The sequence below is a fragment of the Delphinapterus leucas genome, chromosome 10 (assembly GCF_059928025.1).
Source record: "Delphinapterus leucas isolate spDelLeu-1000000601 "Yukka" chromosome 10, BTC_Dleu_Yukka2, whole genome shotgun sequence".
Classification (NCBI taxonomy): Eukaryota; Metazoa; Chordata; class Mammalia; order Artiodactyla; family Monodontidae; genus Delphinapterus; species Delphinapterus leucas.
This window is the reverse complement of record NC_143138.1, coordinates 56,267,704-56,291,114: the sequence shown is the minus strand read 5'-3', so window position 1 is coordinate 56,291,114 and position 23,411 is coordinate 56,267,704. Positions and strand designations below refer to the sequence as shown.

The following is a 23,411-nucleotide window of genomic DNA, read 5'->3' as shown; positions in this document are numbered from 1 at the left end:
GCTCACGAAGATCACTGCCTCCATTTACTATGGCTTCATGTGCAGCAATCTGGCTTTGGATTCTTCTTCATGATGCCCACCTTAATATCAGACTCATTCCTAACACAGTAATAATGAGAGTAGCTGCCACTGATGGAATGCTTGCCATTTGCCAGGCAGCATGCTGGGGTCTGTATTCATTCTTTCATCCAACTGATATTTATTGAATCTCCACTATGTGACAGAACTGATGTCGTTTTCAAGGTACAGTCTGAATAAAACAATGTTCCTGGGGTCACAGAACTTTCCAGGAGGAGGAAAAAGAAAATAGAAGAATAAATATGGAACATATCAGGTGGTGATTGGGGCTACAAAGAAGAAAGTGGGACAAAGGGGCCAGCGAGGGAACACGTGAAGTGCACTGTCCTAACGAAGCCCACCAGGAACACACTTGAAATTCAGGAACACACTGGGCTGACTGACTCATTGCAACAAGGGAGATCCCCAACACCTTGGGGATCCAGGCATCTAAGTGAGAGGGTGTTCAATGAACTTGTAAGAGGTGGATTGTGTTAGGTGACTTGGGAGAGGGTTCATGGAAGCAGGATTTTGCTCTGAACTGGATACTGTCAGGAAGTGAGGGTAATTCTATGATTGGGCATCTTGGTAATTCTTATCTAGGAGGTGGGAGGAAGGTGGGGCAGTGAATCATAGTCACCCAAAAGGGAAAATGTAGCCCCATTTGTGGTCTGGACAATCTTGTTCTTATCTGGATTTGGACATGATGATGATGAGGTCTTGCTTTTGTCTGGATCCATCATGGTCCTAGAGTGTCCTTATTTGATGTTGGTGCTTTGGGAGATTGTTTACATCCAAAAACAGAACAGCTGAGCTGTGTGTGCCAGGCCAGCTCCCGTGCTCAATCCTCCCTGAACCTTCTAAGACAGGTACTATTACTATTTCTCTTTTATAAGTGAGGAAACAACGGCCCAGAGAGATGAAAGGATTGATGCTAGAGGCTTTCGGGATCTTAGTTCCCTGGCCAGGGATCAAACCCAGGCCCCCTGCAGTGGAAGCTTGCAGTCCTAACCACTGGACCAACTGGGAATTCCCAGTACTGAGCCATTTGAATTCCTGCGGCAAGACCTCTTCTGCAGAAGGGCCAGGGAGACTTTTGGTGGGAGGGTGGGCTCAAAGCCTGCAGGGGGAGCTGCTACCAGCAGACACCCCTAGCACCTAGGCCAGAGGATGTGCAAATACCCAAGAAATGAAGTCCACCTGATCACTGTCAAGGTGAAAATATTTTTCTCCCAGGCATGAGGAAACAGTTTCCATTTTGTTTAAACTGGAAGACTTCTTTCTCAATAATTTAATCAAAACCCATTTATCTCTGCAATTTATGAACTACAACCAAAGTTTTAAATACTGAAACGAGTATGTTAAAAAAAAAAAAAAGACCATAAAGGTAATGCTCTAGCGCACAAGGGTACCAGAGCAGGAGCCCGTTCGGACTTCCGGTATCCCATGTTTTATAACCTCCCTCTTCCACCGCAGCCAGGGCGGGGCTTACCAGCAGGTTTTCCGGCTTGAGGTCCCGGTGGACGATGCTCTTGTCGTGCATGTGCACAAGCGCCTTGCACAAGTCCATGAGCATAAGGGCAGCGTCGCGCTCCGGGAACTTCACACTTTCTATAATGGCATCGAAAAGGTCCCCTCCCTGCACGTACTCCATGATCAGGTAGATCTCCGCGTCCGTTTCATACACTTGATGCAGTTTCACGATGTTGGGGTGAGAGAGGCTCTGGATGATCAGGATCTCGCTGTCGACCATGTCCTCCTTCCCCTTGAGCTTGGACTTGTCTATGATCTTCATGGCGTAGGCCTGCTGGGTGCCGCGGTGCCTGCACTCCTTCACCACCGCGAAGTTCCCGTCCCCGATCACGCGGCCTGGCTCGTACTGCTTGCGCACATCGGCCGCCAGGATGCCCGCGGGCCGCCGCCTCCTGCCGCCCGGCCGCTCCGCCTTGCTTTCCTCCGGCCTCGTCTTGGGCTCCTTTTCTACCCTGGCCGGCGGCTTATCTCGGGAAACCATCCTCCTCCCTCCGGACGCACCCGGCTTTTTCTCCTTTTCTGCCTCCTGCGCATCCCCTCTGGTCCTGGGGAGCTTCTCTGTGTCGAGGTCGGAAGGATGCTCCCTCCGGAGCCAGCCTCCCTGCTTGCTCCTGCCTACGGTCCTGCTGTCTTTCTCCTCTCTTATGGGCTGGGCTTCCCCGACAACGTCCCTCTTGGCCTTGGCTGCTGCTGGGCCATGACCTTCCTGGCCTCCTGGGTCTCGGTCCTCTTTCTTGTCAGTGCTTTTGCTGGGTCTCCTCGGCTCCTGAGGTGGGTGCCCGGGACTGCTCCGGGTGCCCTCCTTCCAACCTTCCTCCTCACCCTGGGGCTTCTCCTCAGGGGACCTCCTGCAGCTCCTGGCCCTCACCAGCCTCTCTACGTCATAGCTGGGGCACCTGCCCAGGTCCAGCTCGCTGGTGCCCAGAGAGAGCCGCTCCCTCTGCAGGCTCTGCGGGAGCTCTCTTTCCCGCTTACACTTCTCACACCTGATTATTTCCCCCGACGTCTTTTCAATCTCCACCCCCAGGTGATTCTCTCCGCTAGCATGCCTCTCCAGGGTGGCATCCCTGGGCACCTTGCTGCTGGGTTCAGGCTCCCACTTCCCCCTCACCCTGTCCTCCACGGGGGTCCTCCCCTGATGTCTGATGGCAGCCTGGGACCTGGCAGCCTCACTGCAGCTCTTGGTGGTCTCGGTCTCCCCACAGTGGTGACCCCCTTTCAGAGCCTTATTATAAAGCCTGCTTCTCAGCCTTGGAGAGGGGACCCGGCTGTGCTGGGTCAAGGTCAGGGCCCGGGCTTTGCTGGGGTACAGTTCCTCTATAGCCACCTGGATGTTCTTCAGCGTCAGTGGCTCTTTGCCCACGGCTATGAAAGCATCCCCTTCCCTGAAGAAATCGGACACACTCCTGATTTCCCTGCCCTTGAGGTTGAACAGCTTCCTCACGCGGTCACTCTTCCATCTGGGAAAGCCCAGGGCCTCTGAGACGTCGGCCAAGAGCTGCTCGAAGGTCTGCACCGACCGTCTGTTGAGGAGCAGTGTGATCTTGCGGAGGGGTTGCCCACCCAGCTTGACCACGGTCACGACCCTGGGCTTCAGCAGGCTGCTGTCAGCGTGGACAGGGTGAAGGCTACCCTGGGGGCTGAACATGGGCACCAAGGAGCCTCGAGGCCCCAGGAATGGTTTCTCCAGGCTCCCTCGGCCAGCAGGCAGCCACGTGCCCTGCAGCTTCCGCTCCGTGATTTTCGAGCTTAAACATTTTAGAGAATGTTCACAGAGACCTCGATATCCTGCAGGGGAAAAAGGACAAAACAGTATTAGTCCAAGGGGTTCAAACAGCCTTCTGGGGTCTTCCCTGGTGGCGCAGTGGTTGCAAGTCCGCCTGCCGATGCAGGGGACACGGGTTCGTGCCCCGGTCCGGGAAGATCCCACATGCCGCGGAGTGGCTGGGCCCGTGAGCCATGGCCGCTGAGCCTGCGTGTCCGGAGCCTGTGCTCCGCAACGGGAGAGGCCACAGCAGTGAGAGGGCCGCGTACCGCAAAAAAAAAAAAAAAAAAAAAAAAAAAGCCTCTGACCTTCACCAAACCTTTACTAAAGAAGACTGATGCTGTTACAAGTTATAAGTGTGCTCGTTGAGGATCTGCTTGAAACAGTGGAGCCTTTACCGGTTAGGCCAAGAGAGACCAGGAGTGCAGAATGGAGTTGGCACTGGGCCTGAGGTGCCTCCTCAGGCCTTACGGGGAGCAGGGCGGACCACGCCTTGGGGTCCCCTTCCAGGCAAGGCCTAACCCTGGATGCAACTCCCGCTACCCTAAAGTAAGCTGAGCTTCAAGAATCTACAGCTGAGATAAAAGGTCCAACGTTTGCTGCCCAGGAAATACCAACAAGAGGTCAGAACTTTCTGGAACTTTAAAAAACCCAAATCTTTTTTTTTCCTTGCTAAGTCAATACGGCTTTATTTTTATGTTTTCCATTTTTTAAAAATTAAAGTATAGTTAATCCACAATGTTGTGTTAGTTTCAGGTACACAGTAAAGTGACCCAGGCACACACACATATACGTATCTATTCCCTTCCAGATTTCCCCTCACCACTAAAGAATCCAAATCTTACCCACTTCTTTGCCAAGAACAGTTTTCTCAGCTTGACTTTCAACCCACTCAGGGTGAGGCAAGATGTGAAGAGGTTATGATCGCAGAATTTGAGACATATCTGGATTTGAATCCTGGCATGGCCACTGATTCTTTGCATGAACTTGGACAAATTACCCACGTTCTGTTTTTTTTTTTCCATCTATGAAGTGAGAATGATAACAACTTCCTCCCAGGATTTTTGTGAAGAGTAAATGAGAAAATGATTACGATTCACTTGAAGGAGTGCTTGACACACAGAAAGGGCACAGTGATAGCCAGTTGTTAATATTGTCCTTATGATTTTTTTAAATATAGATTTTATTCCTACAGTTCAAATTTATTTCCCTTTTTTTTTTGCAATTACTTTATGTCAAATTTTTTGCCACACGGCATGTCGGATCCTAGTTCCTCAACCAGGGATCAAACCCGCGCCCCCTACATTGAAAGCATGGGGTCTTAACCACTGGATCACCAGGGAAGTCCCCTGTCCTTATGATCTTAATATCTCTTTTGTATGATCATTTCATTTTGGTAGCAAAGGAACTCATGGGCCAACATGACAAGGTGGTCTTCTCCAAATGGTTTTTCCTTTTGGTATTAAAAAAAGGAAAGAAAGAAACCAAGGTCATATTAATATTAATATTATATTAATAATGAGAATGTGCTCATTCTCATGGTGTTTCCTGATAAACTGAATAAATGAATAAAACAAGACTCTGTATTTCCTGGTCAAATGTACCCAGCCTTACCTCATTTTATTGTGTTTCACCTTATTATGCTTTGAAGATATTGCATTTTTTATCAGCTGAAGGTTTGTGGCAACCCTGGGTCAAGCAAGTCTATCGGCTATTTTTCCAAATAGCATTTGCTCCCTTCGTGTCTCTATGTCACATTTTGGTAACTCTCACAATATTTCAAATTTGGTCATTATTGTTATATTTGTGATGGTGATCTGTGATCAGGGATCTTAGATGTTACTCCTATGACTCACTGAAGGCTCAGATGATGGTTAGCATTTTTTACCAACAAGGTATTTTTATATTAATGTATGTACATTGTCTTTTTTCCCAATTTATACTTTCTTTTTTTAAATTAATTTTTGTTGGAGTATAGTTGCTTTACAATGTTGTGTTAATTTCTACTGTACAGCAAAATGAATCAGCTATACTTATATCCCCACTTTTCTGGATTTCCTTCCCATTTAGATCACCACGGTGCATTAAGTAGAGTTCCCTATTTTATACATAGTATCAATAGTGTATAGGTGTCAATCCCAATCTCCCAATTCCTCCCACCCCATCCCCTTTCCCCCTTGGTATCCATACATTTGTTCTCTACGCCTGTGTCTCTATTTCTGCTTTGCAAATGAGATCATCTATACCATTTTTCTAGATTCCACATATATGTGTTAATATATGGTACTTGTTTTTCTCTTTCTGACTTACTTAGTTCTGTACGACACTCTCTAGGTCCATCTGTACATTGTTTTTTAAGACATAATGCTATTGCACACTTAATAGACTATGGTAGAGTGTAAACAAAACTTTAATATGCACTGCAAAATCAAAAAATTTGTGTAACTTCCTTTATTGGGATATTCGCTTTATTGCAGTGCTCAGGAACCAAACCCGCGACAGCTCCAAGGTGTGACTGTACTTGAGACAAAAGTGGTTCAATCTCCTTTTCTTGTCCAGGTCAGGAAAGGAAACAGGAAAATGACAGAATGTGGGATTCAGTTAAACCATGAGAGTGGTTAATTATTAAAGTTGCCCCACAGGATCCGTATGTCATATCCTACGTGCAGCAATCTGCCATTTATGCTTCCTTTAAAAAGAAGATAAAAATGATAATTTTTTTGACATCTTTATTGGAGTATAACTGCTTTACAATGGTGTGTTAGTTTCTGCTTTATAACAAAGTGAATCAGCTATACATATACATATATCCCCATATGTCCTCCCTCTTGCGTCTCCCTCCCACCCTCCCTATCCCACCCCTCTAGGTGGTCACAAAGCACCGAGCTGATCTCCTTGTGCTATGCGGCTGCTTCCTACTAGCTATCTATTTTACATTTGATAGTGTCTATATGTCCATGCCACTCTCTCACTTCGTCCCAGCTTACTCTTCCCCCTCCACGTTTCCTCAAGTCCATTCTCTACGTTTGCATCTTTATCCCTGTCCTGCCCCTAGGTTCTTCAGAACCAATTTTTTTTTTTAGATGCCATATATATGTGTTACCATATGGTATTTGTTTTTCTCTTTCTGACTTACTTCACTCTGTATGACAGACTCTAGGTCCATCCACCTCATTACAAATAACTCAATTTCATTTCTTTTTATGGCTGAGTAGTATTCCATTGTATATATGTGCCACATCTTCTTTAACCATTCATCTGTCGATGGACATTTAGGTTGCTTCCATGTCCTGGCTATTGTAAATAGAGCTGCAATGAACATTGTGGTACATGATTCTTTTTGAATTATGGTTTTTTCAGGGTATATGCCCAGTAGTGGGATTGCTGGATCATACGGTAATTCTATTTTTAGTTTTTTAAGGAAACTCCATACTGTTCTCCACAGTGGTTGTATCAATTTACGTGCCCAAGAACAGTGCAAGAGGGTTCCCTTTTCTCCACACTCTCTCCAGCATTTATTGCTTGTAGATTTTTTGATGATGGCCATTCTGACTGGTGTGAGGTGATACCTCATTGTAGTTTTGATTTGCATTTCTCTAATGATTAGTGATGTTGAGCATCCTTTCATGTGTTTGTTGGCAATCTGTATATCTTCTTTGGAGAAATGTCTATTTAGGTCTTCTGCCCATTTTTGGATTGGTTTGTTTGTTTTTTTTAAATTGAGCTGCATGAGCTACTTGTAAATTTTGGAGATCAATCCTTTGTCAGTTGCTTCATTTGCAAATATTTTCTCCCATTCTGAGGGTTGTCTTTTCATCTTGTTAATGGTCTCCTTTGCTGTGCAAAAGCTTTTTAGTTTCATTAGGTCCCATTTGTTTATTTTTATTTCCATTTCTCTAGGAGGTGGGTCAAAAAGGATCTTGCTGTGATTTATGTCATAGAGTGTTCTGCCTATGTTTTCCTCTGAGAGTTTTATAGCTTCTGGCCTTACATTTAGGTCTTTAATCCATTTTGAGTTTATTTTTCTGTATGGTGTTAGGGAGTGTTCTAATTTCATTCTTTTACATGTAGCTGTCCAGTTTACCCAGCACAACTTATTAAAGAGGCTGCCTTTTCTCCATTGTATATTCTTGCCTCCTTATCAAAAATAAGGTGACCTTATGTGTGTGGGTTTACCTCTGGGCTTTCTATCCTGTTCCATTGATGTATATCTCTGCTTTTGTGCCAGTACCATACTGTCTTGATTAATGTAGCTTTGTAGTATAGTCTGAATTCCGGGAGCCTGATTCCTCCAGCCCCATTTTTCTCTCAAGATTGCTTTGGCTATTCAGGGTCTTTTGTGTTTCCAAACAAATTGTGCAATTTTTTGTTCTACTTCTGTAAAAAATGCCATTGGTAGTTTGACAGGGATTGCATTGAATCTGTAGATTGCTTTGGGTAGTATAGTCATTTTCACAGTGTTGATTCTTCCAACCCAAGAACATGGCATATCTCTCCATCTGTTTGTATCATCTTTAATTTCTTTCATCAGTGTCTTATAGTTTTCTGCATACAGGTCTTTTGTCTCCTTACGTAGGTTTATTCCTAGGTATTTTATTCTTTTTGTTGCAGTGGTAAATGGGAGTGTTTCCTTAATTTCTCTTTCATATTTTTCATCATTAGTGTATAGGAATGCAAGAGATTTCTGTGCATTAATTTTGTATCCTGCTACTTTACCAAATTCATTGATTAGCTCTAGCAGTTTTCTGGTAGCATCTTTAGGATTCTCTATGTAGAGTAACATGTTATCTGCAAACAGTGACAGCTTTACTTCTTCTTTTCTGATTTGGATTCCTTTTATTTCTTTCTCTTCTCTGATTGCTGTGGCTAAACCTTCCAAAACTATGTTGAATAACAGTGGCAAGAGTGGACAACCTTGTTTTGTTCCTGATGTTAGAGGAAATGGTTTCAGTTTTTCACCATTGAGAATGATGTTGGCTGTGGGTTTGTCGTATATGGCCTTTATTATGTTGAGGTAAGTTCCCTTTATGCCTACTTTCTGGAGAGTTTTTATCATAAATGGGTGTTGAATTTTGTTGAAAGCTTTTTCTGTATCTATTGTGATGATCATATGGTTTTTCTCCTTCAATTTGTTAATATGGTGTATCATGTTGATTGATTTGTGTATATTGAAGCATCTTTGCATTCCTGGGATAAACCCCACTTGATCATGGTGTATGATCCTTTTACTGTGCTGTTGGATTCTGTTTGCTAGTATTTTGTTGAGAATTTTTGCAACTATGTTCATCAGTGATATTGGCCTGCTGTTTTCTTTCTTTGTGACATCTTTGTGTGGTTTTGGTATCAGGGTGATGGTGGCCTCGTAGAATGAGTTTGGGAGTGTTCCTCCCTCTGCTATATTTTGGAAGAGTTTGAGAAGGCTAGGTGTTAACTCTTCTCTAAATGTTTGATAGAATTCGCCTGTGAAACCATCTGGTCCTGGGCTTTTGTCTGTTGGAAGATTTTTAATCACAGTCTCAATTTCAGTGCTTGTGATTGGTCTGTTTATATTTTCTATTTCTTCCTGGTTCAGTCTCGGAAAGTTGTGCTTTTCTAAGAATTTGTCCATTTCTTCCAGGTTGTCCATTTTATGGGCATAGAGTTGCTTGTAGTAGTCTCTCATGATCCTTTGTATTTCTGCAGTGTCAGTTGTTACTTCTTCATTTCTAATTCTATTGATGTGAGTGTTCTCCCTTTTTTTCCTAATGAGTCTGGCTAATGGTTTATCAATTTTGTTTATCTTCTCAAAGAACCAGCTTTTAGTTTTATTGATCTTTGCTATTGCTCTGTTCATTTCTTTTTCATTTATTTCTGAACTGATCTTTATGATTTCTTTCCTTCTGCTAACTTTGGGGGTTTTTTGTTCTTCTTTCTCTAATTGCTTCAGGTGTAAGGTTAGGTCATTTATTTGAGATGTTTCTTGTTTCTTGGGGTAGGACTGTATTGCTATAAACTTCCCTCTTAGAACTGCTTTTGTTGCATCCCATAGGTTTTGGGTCATCGTGTTTTCACTGTCATTTGTTTCTAGGTATTTTTTGATTTCCTCTTTGATTTCTTCAGTGATCTCTTGGTTATTTAGTAGTGTATTGTTTAGCCTCCATGTGTTCGTATTTTTTTCCTGTAATTGATATCTAGTCTCATAGCGTTGTGGTCAGAAAAGATACTTGATAAAATTTCAATTTTCTTAAATTTACCAAGACTTGATTTGTGACCCAAGATATGATCTATCCAGAGAATGTTCCATGAGCACTTGAAAGTGTATTCTCTTGGTTTTGAATGGAATGTCCTATAAATATCAATTAAGTCTATCTTGTTTAATGTATCATTTAAAGCTTGTGTTTCCTTATTTATTTTCATTTTGGATGATCTTTAGCACCCCACTAAAGTCCCCTACTACGAATGTGTTACTGTCAATCTCCCCTTTTATGGCTGTTAGTATTTGCCTTATGTATTGAGGTGCTCCTATGTTGGGTGCATAAATATTTACAATTGTTATATCTTCTTCTTGGATCGATCCCTTGATCATTATGTAGTGTCCTCTTTGTCTCTTGTAATAATCTTTATTTTAAAGTCTATTTTGTCTGATATGAGAATTGCTAGTCCAGCTTTCTTTTGATTTCCATTTGCATGGAGTATCTTTTTCCATCCCCTCACTTTCAGTCTGTATGTGTCCCTAGGTCTGAAGTGGGTCTCTTGTAGACAGCATATATACAGGTCTTGTTTTTATATCCATTCAGCCAGTCTATGTCTTTTGGTTGGAGCATTTAATCCATTTACATTTAAGGTAGTTATCGATATGTATGTTCCTATTACCATTTTCTTAATCGTTTTGGGTTTGTTATGGTAAGTCTTTTCCTTCTCTTGCGTTTCCTGCCTAGAGAAATTCCTTTAGCAATTGTTGTAAAGCTGGTTTGGTGATGCTGAATTCTCTTAGCTTTTGCTTGTCTGTAAAGGTTTTGATTTCTCCATCGAATCTGAATGAGATCCTTCCTGGGTAGAGTAATCTTGGCTGTAGGTTTTTCCCTTTCATCACTTTAAATATGTCCTGCCACACCCTTCTGGCTTGCAGTGTTTCTGCTGAAAGATCAGCTGTTAACCTTATGGGGATTCCCTTGTATGTTATTTGTTGTTTTTCCCTTGCTGCTTTTAATATTTTTTCTTTGTATTTAATTTTTGACAGTTTGATTAATACGTGTCTTGGCATATTTCTCCTTGGATTTATCCTGTATGGGACTCTCTGCACTTCTTGGACTTGATTGACTATTTCCTTTGCCATATTAGGGAAGTTTTCAATTATAATCTCTTCAAATATTTTCTCAGTCCCTTTCTTTTTCTCCTCTTCTTCTGGGACCCCTATAATTCTTATGTTGGTGTGTTTAATGTTGTCCCAGAGGTCTCTGAGACTGTCCTCAATTCTTCTCATTCTTTTTTTCTTTATTCTGCTCTGGTAGTTATTTCCACTGTTTTATCTTCCAGATCACTTATGCATTCTTCTGCCTCAGTTATTTTGCTATTGATTCCTTCTAGAGAATTTTTAATTTCATTTATTGTGTTGTTCATCATTGTTTGTTTGCTGTTTAGTTCTTCTAGGTCCTTGTTAAACATTTCTTGTATTTTCTCCATTCTATTTCTGAGATTTTGGATCATCTTTACTACCATTACTCTGAGTTCTTTTTCAGGTAGACTGCCTATTTCCTCTTCGTTTCTTTGGTCTGGTGGGTTTTTACCTTGCTCCTTCATCTGCTGTGTGTTTCTCTGTCTTCTCATTTTGCTTAACTTACTGTGTTTGGGGTCTCCTTTTTGCAGGCTGCAGGTTCATAGTTCCCATTGTTTTTGGTGTCTGCCCCCAGTGTGTAAGGTTGGTTCAGTGGCTTGTGTAGGCCTCCTGGTGGAGGGGACTGGTGCCTCCACCAGTGTTCTGGTGGATGAGGCTGGATCTTGTCTTTCTGGTGGGCAGGACAGTGTCTGGTGGTGTGTTTTGGGGTGTCTCTGACATTATTATGATTTTAGGAAGCCTCTGTGCTAATGGGTGGGGTTGTGTTGCTGCCTTGCTAGTTGTTTGGCATAGGGTGTCTAGCACTGTAGCTTGCTGGTCATTGAGTGGAACTGGGTCTTAGTGTTGAGATGGAGATCTCTGGGAGAGCTTCTGCCGTTTGATATTACGTGGTCTCTGGTGGACCAATGTCCTGAACTCGGCTCTCCCACCTCAGAGGCACAGACCTGACACCCTGCTGGAGCACCAAGACCCTGTCAGCCACATGGCTCAGAAGAAAAAGGAGCAGAAAAAGAAAGAAAAAATAAAATAAAATAAAGTTATTAAAATAAAAAATAATTTAAAATTATTAAAAATAAAAAAATTAAAGTAATTAAAAATAGAAAAATAAAGAAAGAGAGCAACCAAACCAAAAAATAAATCCACCAATGATAACCAGCACTAAAAACTATACTAAAAAACAAAAACAAAAAACGGACAGACAGACCCTAGAACAATAACTCTAAATACTAAACTAAGATAAACATAAAACCAAAAACAAATTAGATGCAGAAAGCAAACCCCAAGTCTACAGTTGCTCCCAAAGTCCACTGCCTCAATTTTGGGATGATTTATTGTCTATTCACGTGTTCCACTGATGCAGGGTAGATCAAGTTGATTGTGGAGATTTAATCCTTTGCTCCTGAGGCTGCTGGGAGAGATTTCCCTTTCTCTTCTTTGTTTGCACAGCTCCTGGGGTTCAGCTTTGGATTTGGCCCCGCCTCTGCGCCTCTGCGTGTTGGTCGCCTGCGGGCGTCTGTTCTTCGCTCAGACAGGACGGGGTTAAAGCAGCAGCTGATTCGGGGGCTCTGGCTCACTCAGGCCGGGGGGAGGGAGGAGTGCTGAATGCGGGGCGAGCCTGCGGCGGCAGAAGCCGGCATGACATTGCAACAGCCTGAGGTGCGCCATGTTTTCTCTCCAGGAAGTTGTCCCTGGATCACAGGACCCTGGCAGTGGCGGGCTGCACAGGCTCCCGGGAGGGGAGGTGTGGATGGTGACCTGTGCTCGCACACAGGTTTCTTGGTGGCTGCAGCAGCAGCCTTAGTGTTTCATGCCCCGTCTCTGGGGTCCACGCTGTTAGCTGCGGCTGGCGCCCATCTCTGGAGCTCCTTTAAGCGGCACTCTGAATCCCCTCTCCTCCCGCACCAGGAAACAAAGCGGCAAGAAAAAGTCTCTTGCCTCTTCGGCAGTTCCAGACTTTTTCCCGGACTCCCTCCTGGCTGGCTGTGGCGCACTAGCCCCCTTCATCCTGTGTTCACGCAGCCAACCCCAGTCCTCTCCCTGCGATCTGACCTCTGAGGCTCAAGCCTCAGCTCCCAGCCCCCAGCCCCCACCCGTCCCTGTGGGTGCGCAGACAAGCCTCTCAGGCTGGTGAGTGCTGGTCGGCACCGATCCTCTGTGCGGGAATCTCTCCACTTTGCCCTCTGCATCCCTGTTGCTGCGCTCTCCTCCGTGGCTCCGAAGCTTCCCCCTGGCAACCCACCGTCTCCGCCAGTGAAGGGGCTTCCTAGTGTGGAAACTTTTCCTCTTTCACAGCTCCCTCCCTGAGATGCAGGTCCCGTCCGCATTCTTTTGTCTCTGTTTTTTCTTTTGCCCTACCCAGGTATGTGGGGAGTTTCTTGCCTTTTGGGAAGTCTGAGGTCTTCTGCCAGCATTCAGTAGGTGTTCTGTAGGAGTTGTTCCACATGTAGATGTATTTCTGATGTATTTGTGGGGAGGAAGATGATCTCCACGTCTTACTCCTCCACCATCTTGAAGGTCTCCCCCAAAATGATAATTTTTAAGTGCGTTTGAATTGTAGCAGAAAGTCCAGTTGTACCAGCATGGGCAATTTGGCCCAGCATATTGACACAGAATGTTTTTTTGGTTTTTAATTATAACATACAATCTGTTCTGAGATGATTTCCATCTAGACACAGGTGTCCGATTAGATGACAAGTGGTGGCCGGTACTGATCTTCCCACATGCTGAGGATTTATGAGCTTACCAGTCCTGTTTACAGCTAAACTATTTATTTATGTACATCTGTTGTTCCTTTCTTCTCATAGACTCTCTGATCTGCCTCCATTTTTGGCTGAGAGGGTTGATGCTGAGAGAGGAGAAGAGAGGTCTCCAGCAGTCACACTAGTTCATGTTTCCTCAGGAAACAGGAAGGATGCCAAGGAAGGTAACCTTCAGATGCATGTGTGCAAAGGGACTAAGTCTTCTCATTTGTTTTCCTTAGGATGCTTCTCACAGAGTGGGACCCGCAATACGTATTTGTCAGGCTAAGGAAAGGGAAAAGAATTCTCTATTCCAGGGAAGGTTCAGGGGAGAACCAGGAGGACAAAGGAACAAGGGATGCAGGAGAGTTTATGGAAGGGGGCTCAGGAGGGGCCCAAAGGAGGTCCAAGATGGGATGTCAGGAGACACACACCAGTACTCTTGGAACAGGACAGACACTGTGGGTCACATGTTGAGTGGTGACTTAGGACAAAAGAGGCAAGTCGTGATGAGACCTCAGGGTCCCAAATAGTGAAACTGTGCAGTTTGAGTGTAGTGACAGATGACTAGGCCCTGTGGTACCCAGAGTCTGAGGGCAGTGGTGGGGGGGAGGGATGGGCACGCTCTGGGATGCTTGTGCCCAGCCAGTTTCTGCAGACCCTAGCTCAGAAGCTGTCCTCATTCCCGGTGGTTAGGAGAGCACTCTGGGCACACTCCATCCCTGAATCCAGGAGAAGCTCCACAGGAGTGGTCCCATCTCAGGGTGCGGACACGAAGGATGTAAAGACAGCGCAGCTCAGCCTCTATCACCACCGTCACGCATGCGCAGCCCACTGCCCAGGCGTTCTCAAACTCACTTAAAGCCTCTGTAATCTGGGGCCAGAGTGAGAACTCGGTCCCTCTCCTTCCCAACATAATTAGGAGCTATAGGAATGGCACTTCTGGTTCTGTCTGCATTGTGCTACTGGGGAGTCCTGGGAAAACACAACCTCAAGATGCAATTATCATTATTATTATTATTTTGGCCGCGCTGCGGGGCCTGCGGGATCTTCGTTCTGCGACCAGGGATCCAACCACACATCCTGCAGTGGAAGTACAAAGTCTTAATCCCTGGACCACGAGGGAAGTCCCAAGATGCAATTATTTTTATCCCCTCTTCCACAAGCCCTCCTTCCTCCTTTAAAGTTCTTGCTCCAGAGCAAATTTTTCTCCTTTAGAAAAAAAATCAGGAGATTCTGACTGCCTGGTCCATAGGCAAATATTAGGGAGAGGAAGAGCCTGGCATGTCCCTGGGGCCCTGGGCTCAGTCTCCAGGAACAGTCCCATCTCCCAAGGAAAACAGCACCCTCAAGGCCTCTGGGGCTGGCTGTAAGCAGCGCTATCCCAGGACCTACCCAGATAACCTGACTGTGTCCACTCGTCTCCAACAACAACTTACAAAATCAATTAAGTGGAACCATATGAAATTACCAGTAGTTCTACCAATTACCCCCAAATGGAAATTTCATATGGCTCAACCTAACATGATCTAGGATAATAACTCCTCCTGTGTCCCTACACCAACAATAAATAGTTAATTGAGGTATAGATAGTAAAAATTAAACATCCTAATCCCCACTCCTCAGCCACTAGCCAGCAGCTTCCAGGAAAGGGTACAGAAAAAGGTGCTCTTGTAGCATCATTTTTTGGTTAATTTCGTACAGCAACATAAATTGACTCAACTTGACAATACTGCTGCTTTTGCCTCAAACGCCCCCAATACAAATGTCTACAGGGTTTTTCCCCAGCACCCATCAAGCCCGTGCATGCAGCAGAACTTTCATGAAGCCACTCCTCTGCTCAAGAGCCTATGGTGACTCCTTAGTAGCAGCTTTGAGGGCCAAACCCTTGACATGGAAGGCGCTCCCTCATCCAGCGGCCCCTCACCCATCCCAACCCGACTCCACCGTCACTCTCCCACCCATCCAAGCCTCACCATCATGTAAGACCTGAGACCCGTATCCACCACCAAACCCTCCCTGACTTCACAAGTTCACAGTCAGAGCTCCCTCGTCTGACACTCTGTTCATTCAAGGAACATTTCATTTGAATGCTTGAGACCCTTCCTTTTGCACACCTCAGCTCACTGTTACTTTATCTTCAAAGGTGTAAGTATTCTCAACTAAACTCAGGCTCTCCAAAGGCAGAGACTGTGGATTATGCAAACTCTCTTCCTCTGTCCTAGTACATATGATAAGCACATGAGATTTGGGAAACCCGTTTTCAGTCCTAACATCAGCACATATATCATGTCTCAGGCTTCTGGCTCTCCTTGTAAATAATTGAGTGTCATTAGTTTCCACATTGGTAGACATCCCACAACAGACCTTAACTAGATGAAACAAGTAACGTTGACAGAAAACACGATCACAGACATCCACTGACTACCAGTAAATGTGCCAAGGTAGCATTTGTCAAGAACAGCTAATACAGGCAGGGAAGAGCAGCGTATTTCTTCAGAGTTTTGTGAAAGCTTCATTTTAGAGTTGCATAAAGAATGTGAACATGGGGTCAGAAGCTCTAATTTAAATCCTGGTCCTACCAGGCTCTAAGTAGCTGTGTGACCTTGGGAACATTATGTGATATTTCTGAGCCTCAGTTTCTACATGGGCTAAACTTGGTACCTCACCCCTGCCGGCTGCTTAGCATAGAGTGGGCACTCAGACTGTGTTTATTTTCTTCCATCTCCCTCTCCAACCTCTTGTAACCTTGGTTTTCCCCCAAATCCACGTACATGTCAAGGGCAAAGAGTACACGATGCTAAATGTGACTCAACAGGGTGAATTTGTCATTTATGTAGTGACTGAAATAGAAAACCAGTAGGGACAGGATATTAAGAGAAACACTTGGGCAGATCTAAGCATACGGCTCCTGTGGGGAGAGAAACTTCACGTTCACTGATCCTAGAATTACCTGACTGGTGTGAGCCAATAAGCTCAGTTACTGCATAAGCATTTTGCTGTTATTACCTCTAATGGGTTTGGCTCCTAGCAACTGTGCCTCCTATCTGATACCACAATTCAGATGAATTAACGTAACCCAGGTTCACAACGGTCATCTCTCTGTTTTTCCACTGAAAAGGCTACCAAAATGACTGGAAATCACATGAACCCAGTTTCTTTTCTAATCATTTATTATTCCTTTGTTCAGGCTGCTAATCATCAAGTTTAGGGTCAAGACAAAGTAATGAAAATATACTGATAAAATGAAGCTTTTCCTTATCTTCTTTCATCAGAACAAAGGGAGTGTACCTTTTCCTAGTCATTTTTTAAAAAATATTTATTTATTTATTTGGTTGCGCTGGGTCTTAGTTGCAGTAGGCGGGCTCCTTATTTGCGACACTCAGGCTCTTTAGTTGTGGCATGCAAACTCTTAGTTGCGGCATGCCATGTGGGATCTAGTTCCCTGACCAGGGATCGAACTCAGGCCCCCTGCATTGGGGGCGTGGAGTCTTAACCACTGCACCACCAGCCAAGTCCCTTCCTAGTCATTTTTTAACCATAACCCATATGTCTAATTACACCACAAAGAAAAACTACGTCCAAGGTCAGCATCCACTTTGGAATTCTTGCCTTGGCTCCTATAATAACATGGTAGAAAAAGAAATGGGAGAGTCACACCCAAATTGCTATAGGATAGAAATAATACATAATCACTCTTTAAGCATTTACTAATCCTGAGTATTAAAAGAAATGGAAATTGGTGTTTTAAAACATCTGGTAATATGCAGTGCAACAACACAAAAATGCCTGGAAAATAAAAGTCAATGTAATGCATCTAATGACATGTAATCCCCCTTCCTAGCAGGGAAGCTCCACTTGAAATACTTTCCCTTTTATCAACCTTTCATTCCTTAATGGTGTCACCAGACTTATGGCCTCAGTAGGCAGTGCTAAGAGACGATTCACCTCCATTCTTCTGTGGGAGATGGAGTGGAACTGGCTGAAATCATTTTCCTTTTCACTGAGTAATCATTTGTCCTGGGCTTTTTCCAGGGCTTTGTTTGGGAACAAACTCATTTTGCTCATATGCAAATCTGAGGCAGGAGAAACATTTGCGAACTTATATTTGATTATGCAAACATCCCAAGGAGGATTTCCTAAACGAATAAAAAATTGGAACGCAGCCCTTTACTAAGCCTCGAAAATGCTACTGTTTTGTAACTGGGAGGCCTGGCCAATGGCTGTATTGATCAAAACTGGGGAAACTAACAAGGGTAAGGTAATAAAATGAAATGCCATGCTATTTATTGTCTGTCATCACTGATGACACTCTAATTAACGTCATCGCTACCTAATCTTCTTTATTACCAGGAGGACATCAACCAAGCCATCAGAAACAGAGTAATTAAAAAGACGTTTTCCAGTTCTCATCTCAGAAGTGCCCCAGTTTTGGGTTGCTTTTTACCTGCTGACCTTCCCATGCCAATTCCCCAAGTGCCTCTCAGCATGTTGGCACAAGAGCCCTCTATGGTCTCTCGGTGAGGGATGTTTGCCAGTCCTTGTTACAACAGATACCTGATACATTTTTTCTAAGCTACTCGCTGATTTAACGATGACCTTTACTGTCCCAGCTACCCTGAAATTGTGATGCATTTTATGCAGTGCCTCTGTTGTTTACAAGGGGATTCTAAAGTGAACCAGCTTACATGTCGTTCCTCGTTTTCAAAGCTAATCTCTGACCACGCTCAATAATTCTCATCCTCCCTCCCTCAGTTTTCCGCTCACCCTGATCTGGTCCTGCATATTCTACCCATCTCATAATCACATCACAGTTTCCACTTCCTCCTCTGCTAGTTTTATTTTGTCTGAAGAATCTTCATACTCCATGCAAGCCAGAAGGTATTCTCCTCTCTCCCCAGATGTCCCAGGTCACACCAAGACAAAAAGGACTGACGACCAAAGTATGAACTTTTCCCTGTTGTCACTCACCTGCCTCCTTTGAGCATCCTGCTAAAGTGGCAAAGCCAGCACCTCCCATTTCCGATATACCGTGTTCTACAGGGCAGGGCTTCTCAAATGCTAATGTGCACACACACCACTGGGGACCGTGTTAAAGTGCAGGTCCCAATTCAGTCAGTCCAGGTCGAGGGTGGGGCTGAGATTCTGCAGCTCTAACAGGGTCCCATGTGATACAATGCTGCAGGCCCAAGGACCACACTTTGAGAAGCAAAGCTATAGAGCTAAGCTATAGAGAGAAGTTCCAAGTATCCTTCCAGGAATGCTGGTCAACCATTAGCATTTTGAAAGCGGCCCATAAACGATTCCCTAAAGTAGTGTTATAACAAACAGTATCTTTATTTTCATAATGTGAATAAGCGATATGTGATAGGTAATCAAAACAGGACATCACCCGTGCGGTGGAACACAAAATCCACTCATGATTTCCTTGCCAAACGGTTTTCTTTCAAGTACAGCAAACAGAAACGGGGGAGGGAGCGATGAAGGATTTGACTACCCAGAGTGGACCAGCAGCATCGGTATCCCCTGGGAGATCATTAGAAATGCACGATTTCAGACCCCACTCCAGACCTACAGAATCAGATTCTGCATTTTAACAAGATCCCCAGATGATCTGATGCACATTGAAATTTGAGGAGCACTGCTTTGGACTGTCTCTTACTTCATCAAACCAGTTAGTGGAACCAAAGTATACAGAGCACAATGGGAGGGATCAGAAGGTCCTTGGAGTAGTACATATCCATTTGATTAACCCCAAGAGCATGGCAGTGTGACTCAACCAAATCCAAACTGGGATCCAAGGCAGCCAGTGGCCCAGGGCTGGGACCTATTTGCACCAGTTGCCAAATGGGCAGGAAGGGAGTGGGCGAAGGGGGCAAAGGAGATGTTCTGTGCCCAGGTATAACGGACACCTGGGAGGAGATCAGGCCCGGGGGCAATGACAAAAGAGGGGACAGCTTGGCATCTATGCCCTGCCCTCCAAGCCTTGGAACACAGGGTTAAGGATGGACGCTGAGGGAGATGTGTTTTGAAAGCCTGTGCGAGGCACTGGGACCCAAATGCGGAGGTACAACAGAGTAAGCAGAGAACCAGCCCCCTGCCTCCCCAGCACAGCAGGAGGCGGCAAGGCGGTGCCCTAGGGACACATTGGCAGCCAGGGGACAGCAAGGCCAGGGGAAGTGAGGAGGGACATCATGACTGGAGGAAGAAAAGGAGCCACGGTGCACCTGAGCACAGGTGACGTCCTCCCCGGGGGACTCCGAGGACTTGGGCCGAGGTCCTGTGAGAGCAGGCGGGGCTGCTGGGACTCCACGCTGGGCATTAATATTAACATGGCCTCGTTTGCTCCCAGGCTGGTGAGGCCTCGGACATGCCAGTGACCACGACAATAACCTTCTCTCCAACTGCAGGTCCTCCAGGTGAACCCTTCTCCCGCCTTCTGATTATTCCGTCATGCGAAGCCTGCACGCTCCTCTTTTTGCTTTTGCTGCCCTGTGTGCCACTGTTGTCCCTCACGTTGTCCTCCTTTGTGACATCCGATAGAGGTTTGCTTTGACTGAGGCTTCCCCTGGGGACAGCTTCTCTTTCGGTCTGACCCCTGGGTTTAATGTTTCCTCTCAACAGTTGCCAACTCACCCACGATCGCATCCCTGGGATGTCACCACTCACTCAGTAAAATTCCAAGAGGGCACGGCTCCCACGCCGGGCTGTGGTTTCCTATGATCTGGATTTTTAATCCCAATTGTCTGTTACAGATCAGAGATTCATAATAACCTTGATGTGGGCTGAGTTTTGCCTTTCTCAGTACTGTTCAGGGAGGCTCAAGGGGGTGTGTTTATTTGGAGAGGGAGCACTAAAGTACATCCCACCTGGACCTGTCTCCAGCTGACTTGATGCCTGCAAGCTTCCTATTTTCCTTCTTATGTCTGATTATCGCACCCCAAGGCCTTCACCAGCCTACTGATCTCCACGGGACTGTGTCACAACAACATTCAAACACTGGGCTAGACAGAGCTGTATCACACTCCATCCCTATAGGTGAGGCTGCAGAAATCATTCTAAAAGCAAACTCCTCCATCACCTTTTTTGTAGAGAGATGAGCACTTCTCATTCATTTCTACATCTCTGTGCTTTGGTTGGACGGATCTTAGATTGATGTAAAGGCACCTGGAATATTTGCACCATCCGCCAGTGCCTCCCTGCAGACTCTCACCCCTCATTATCAGATGCTTATCTGAGGGGCAGGCACAGAGCTCCACTATCCATTATTGGGACCTCCCTGGCAGTCCAGTGGTTAGGACTCTGCACTGTCACTGCCAAGGGCTCAGGTTCAATCCCTGGTCGGGGAACTAAGACCTCACATGCTGTGCGGTGTGGAAAAAACCAAAAAACAAAACCCTGCCATTATTGTAAGGACAGAGGAGGCAAAGAGCTTGTGGATTCTTTAGAAAGTGGTTTTTAAACGATTTTGACTTCTTGGTTAAGACAACCTCCACGTACAATATAATTAAATAGCAAGCGAGTAAAACAATTTAAGAGGAAATGTTACAAAAATATACATAGTTTTCATTCATATTCAGGAGAAGTGACACATTTGGAAAACACTGGGGCTGCTCATGTAAAATAATAAAGGAACATGATGAACAATTTTGAGCCAATAAATAAGACAACTTAATGAAATGGATGGATCCCAAGAAAGATACATATTATCAAAGTTCACTCAAGAAGAAATAAATACCCTAAGTATCTGAGGTTTAGATACACCAGGCTGAGGAAGAACTTTACATAAATATTCAAGGCATGGTCATTACATGATTGATTGGATTTACCGATAAATTGCTTACGTGGAAATATGCATCCTTTCTAAACAAAAGTAATGCCATGGATCCAATCTAAGAAAGATGCAAAGGAGGATCTTAAGAAGGACCCGTGTGTTGGACGCAAAGGCTGTGTGGGTGAAAATCTTTGCGTGTTCGATCTGAAAGGGCCAGTAGCCCAACACCCTCAATTTTTAGATACAACTGCTGACCAGAGAGAGTAAGCAATTAGCCCAAGGCCACACGGCTAGTTAGTAAGAACTGAAAGAATTCTTCCACAGATCCTGAATCTTTCGGAGCAATGGTTCAATGTGTTTTGAAAGCCTGTGTGAGGCACAGGTTTGGGGGAGTCGTTTGTAACCATGGAATAAAGCAAAGCTCACAGGATCATCCAGAGGAAATGGAGCCGGACGCAGATTCCTCAACAGGCAACAATACCTACGCAAAGCAGCCTCACTTTGGCTTTACTCCAATTATTAAGCCATCCAGCATCCCAACTTGGCAAAATAAAGTCACCCAGTGTTCCTGCAGCTGGCAATAAACAAGTGAGCTCGTCCCTGATATCCCCGTAGACAGGATGATCTAAAAAAACAACTCCCTGAAGTGAATTAAGATTCCAAACAAAGAAGAGTGATGCTAGGGGAAAGCAGATTAAGGTACACACTTTTCTTCCTTTAGGGAATTAAAACCGGGTTTGGTTTTCCTCTCATTGCAAAGTAGGGGAAATCGCAGTGCCAAGACCCTGACTGCATCCAACAGGTTCCATAAAGCTCTACCAGCGGCCCCAATATCCACCCTGAGTGCCAGAGTCAAGGGGGGCCTCGCCTACACCTCTGCTGTCAGAGTACCTGGTGGTCCTCACTGCCATGGGAGCCTGCACGGCCACCACCAGCCCCACCTCCCAGGATGGCTACAAAGACCATAGCAAGATGACAGGCAGAAGGTCACCTGCATATAGTAAGCATTCAGTCCCTCGTGGTTAAATCAGATTGACAACGGCAGCACCAAGGCTACAGCTCTTCTACTAAGAAGCCAATCTCAGTGCGCAGAAACTTAGGTGGTTCACTCAAACAGACCGACTGCTGCATCTAGGCTTTTTGAGAGCATCATTTACAAATATTTCCACAAAGACTGCTGCCTCCCGAGCCTTGATAGGGGTAGACCTTGGCAGCTCTGGCTTCTCTAGCTGTGGTTAAGCTTCTTCAGGATCCCTTGCAATGCTATCTCTTGGCGTTTGCCCAAAAATATATGATTTGCAGGGATGGAGTCTACTAAGTAAATGGGCCTTGCTTGGCAAGATTCCAAACACCCAGCCCTGATGCCAGGCATGTGTGGTAGACCGTCCATAAACAGGTATTGCATGAATGAACCCAGTAAATCCATAGTCGTGTGCAGGAAAACAGCCTCGCGGTTGAGTTCACAATCCTCAGAATGTGCCGGGTGATCAAAGCAATCCTGTACTCAGGATTTTTCAGCTGTCTCTGCCCCCAAATCTATCAAAATCTACTCAGTCATCAACACACTATGGGGTCAGCACAGTCATGGACCCTGCAGGTGCCCACCCAGATGCCCTTACCAGGCAGCGGCTGCCACTCACCAGCGCGTATGACTGATGGCGACAGGAAGGGTACAAAAGACAGGCTCCTTAGCCCACGGTAAGACCAGCTCCTTGGTGCAGTGCAAGCCCCAGAACTCCCAGCTGAGACCACATCCTTGCTTAGCTGTGTCTCCCGCTCACCTCGCTCCCCTACCCCCTTCTCCTGCCGGCCCTCCCCCCAAAATCACATGCACAAGAATCCCAATCTCGAGTTCTGCTTCTGGGGGACACAGACCCACACCACTGCCCCAAATCATGAGAAGTCTTTATATTTTATTTTATTTTGGCGGGGGGCCACGCTGAGCGGCATGTGGGATCCTCGTTTCCCCAACCAGGGATGGAACCCTCACCCCCTTCATTCAAAGTGCAGAGTCCTAACTACTAGACCGCCAGGGAAGTCCCAAGAGGTCTTTAAATTTTAAAAAAAGAATGAACACTAAGTGTTTTTGTGTTTCGTGGCATTTTCCGAATTCATAAGTAGAAGGCATTCCTTCTCTTGTGTTTTATTAAAAACAAAAGGCAATTAATTACCCAGAGATGCCTGGAGTGTCTTCAAGCTATTTCTTTCACACACCATTCTTACCTTTGT

The 23,411-nt window shown here is 45.1% G+C and overlaps 1 protein-coding gene across 1 annotated transcript in view; it reads right to left on the bottom strand.

Annotated features, from left to right (window-relative positions):
- The window catches only part of DCLK3 (doublecortin like kinase 3), a 32,861-nt gene extending 14,433 nt beyond the window's left edge, over positions 1-18,428 (bottom strand). Inside the window, exons 1-2 of the mRNA XM_089919875.1 lie at positions 18,380-18,428; positions 1,550-3,378 (exon numbers count right to left, since the gene is read on the bottom strand). Of these exons, the coding sequence (XP_089776001.1) occupies positions 1,550-3,378; positions 18,380-18,428 (1,878 nt within the window). The remainder of the gene's footprint in view (positions 1-1,549; positions 3,379-18,379) is intronic.
- Between the last annotated feature and the right edge of the window lie 4,983 nt (positions 18,429-23,411).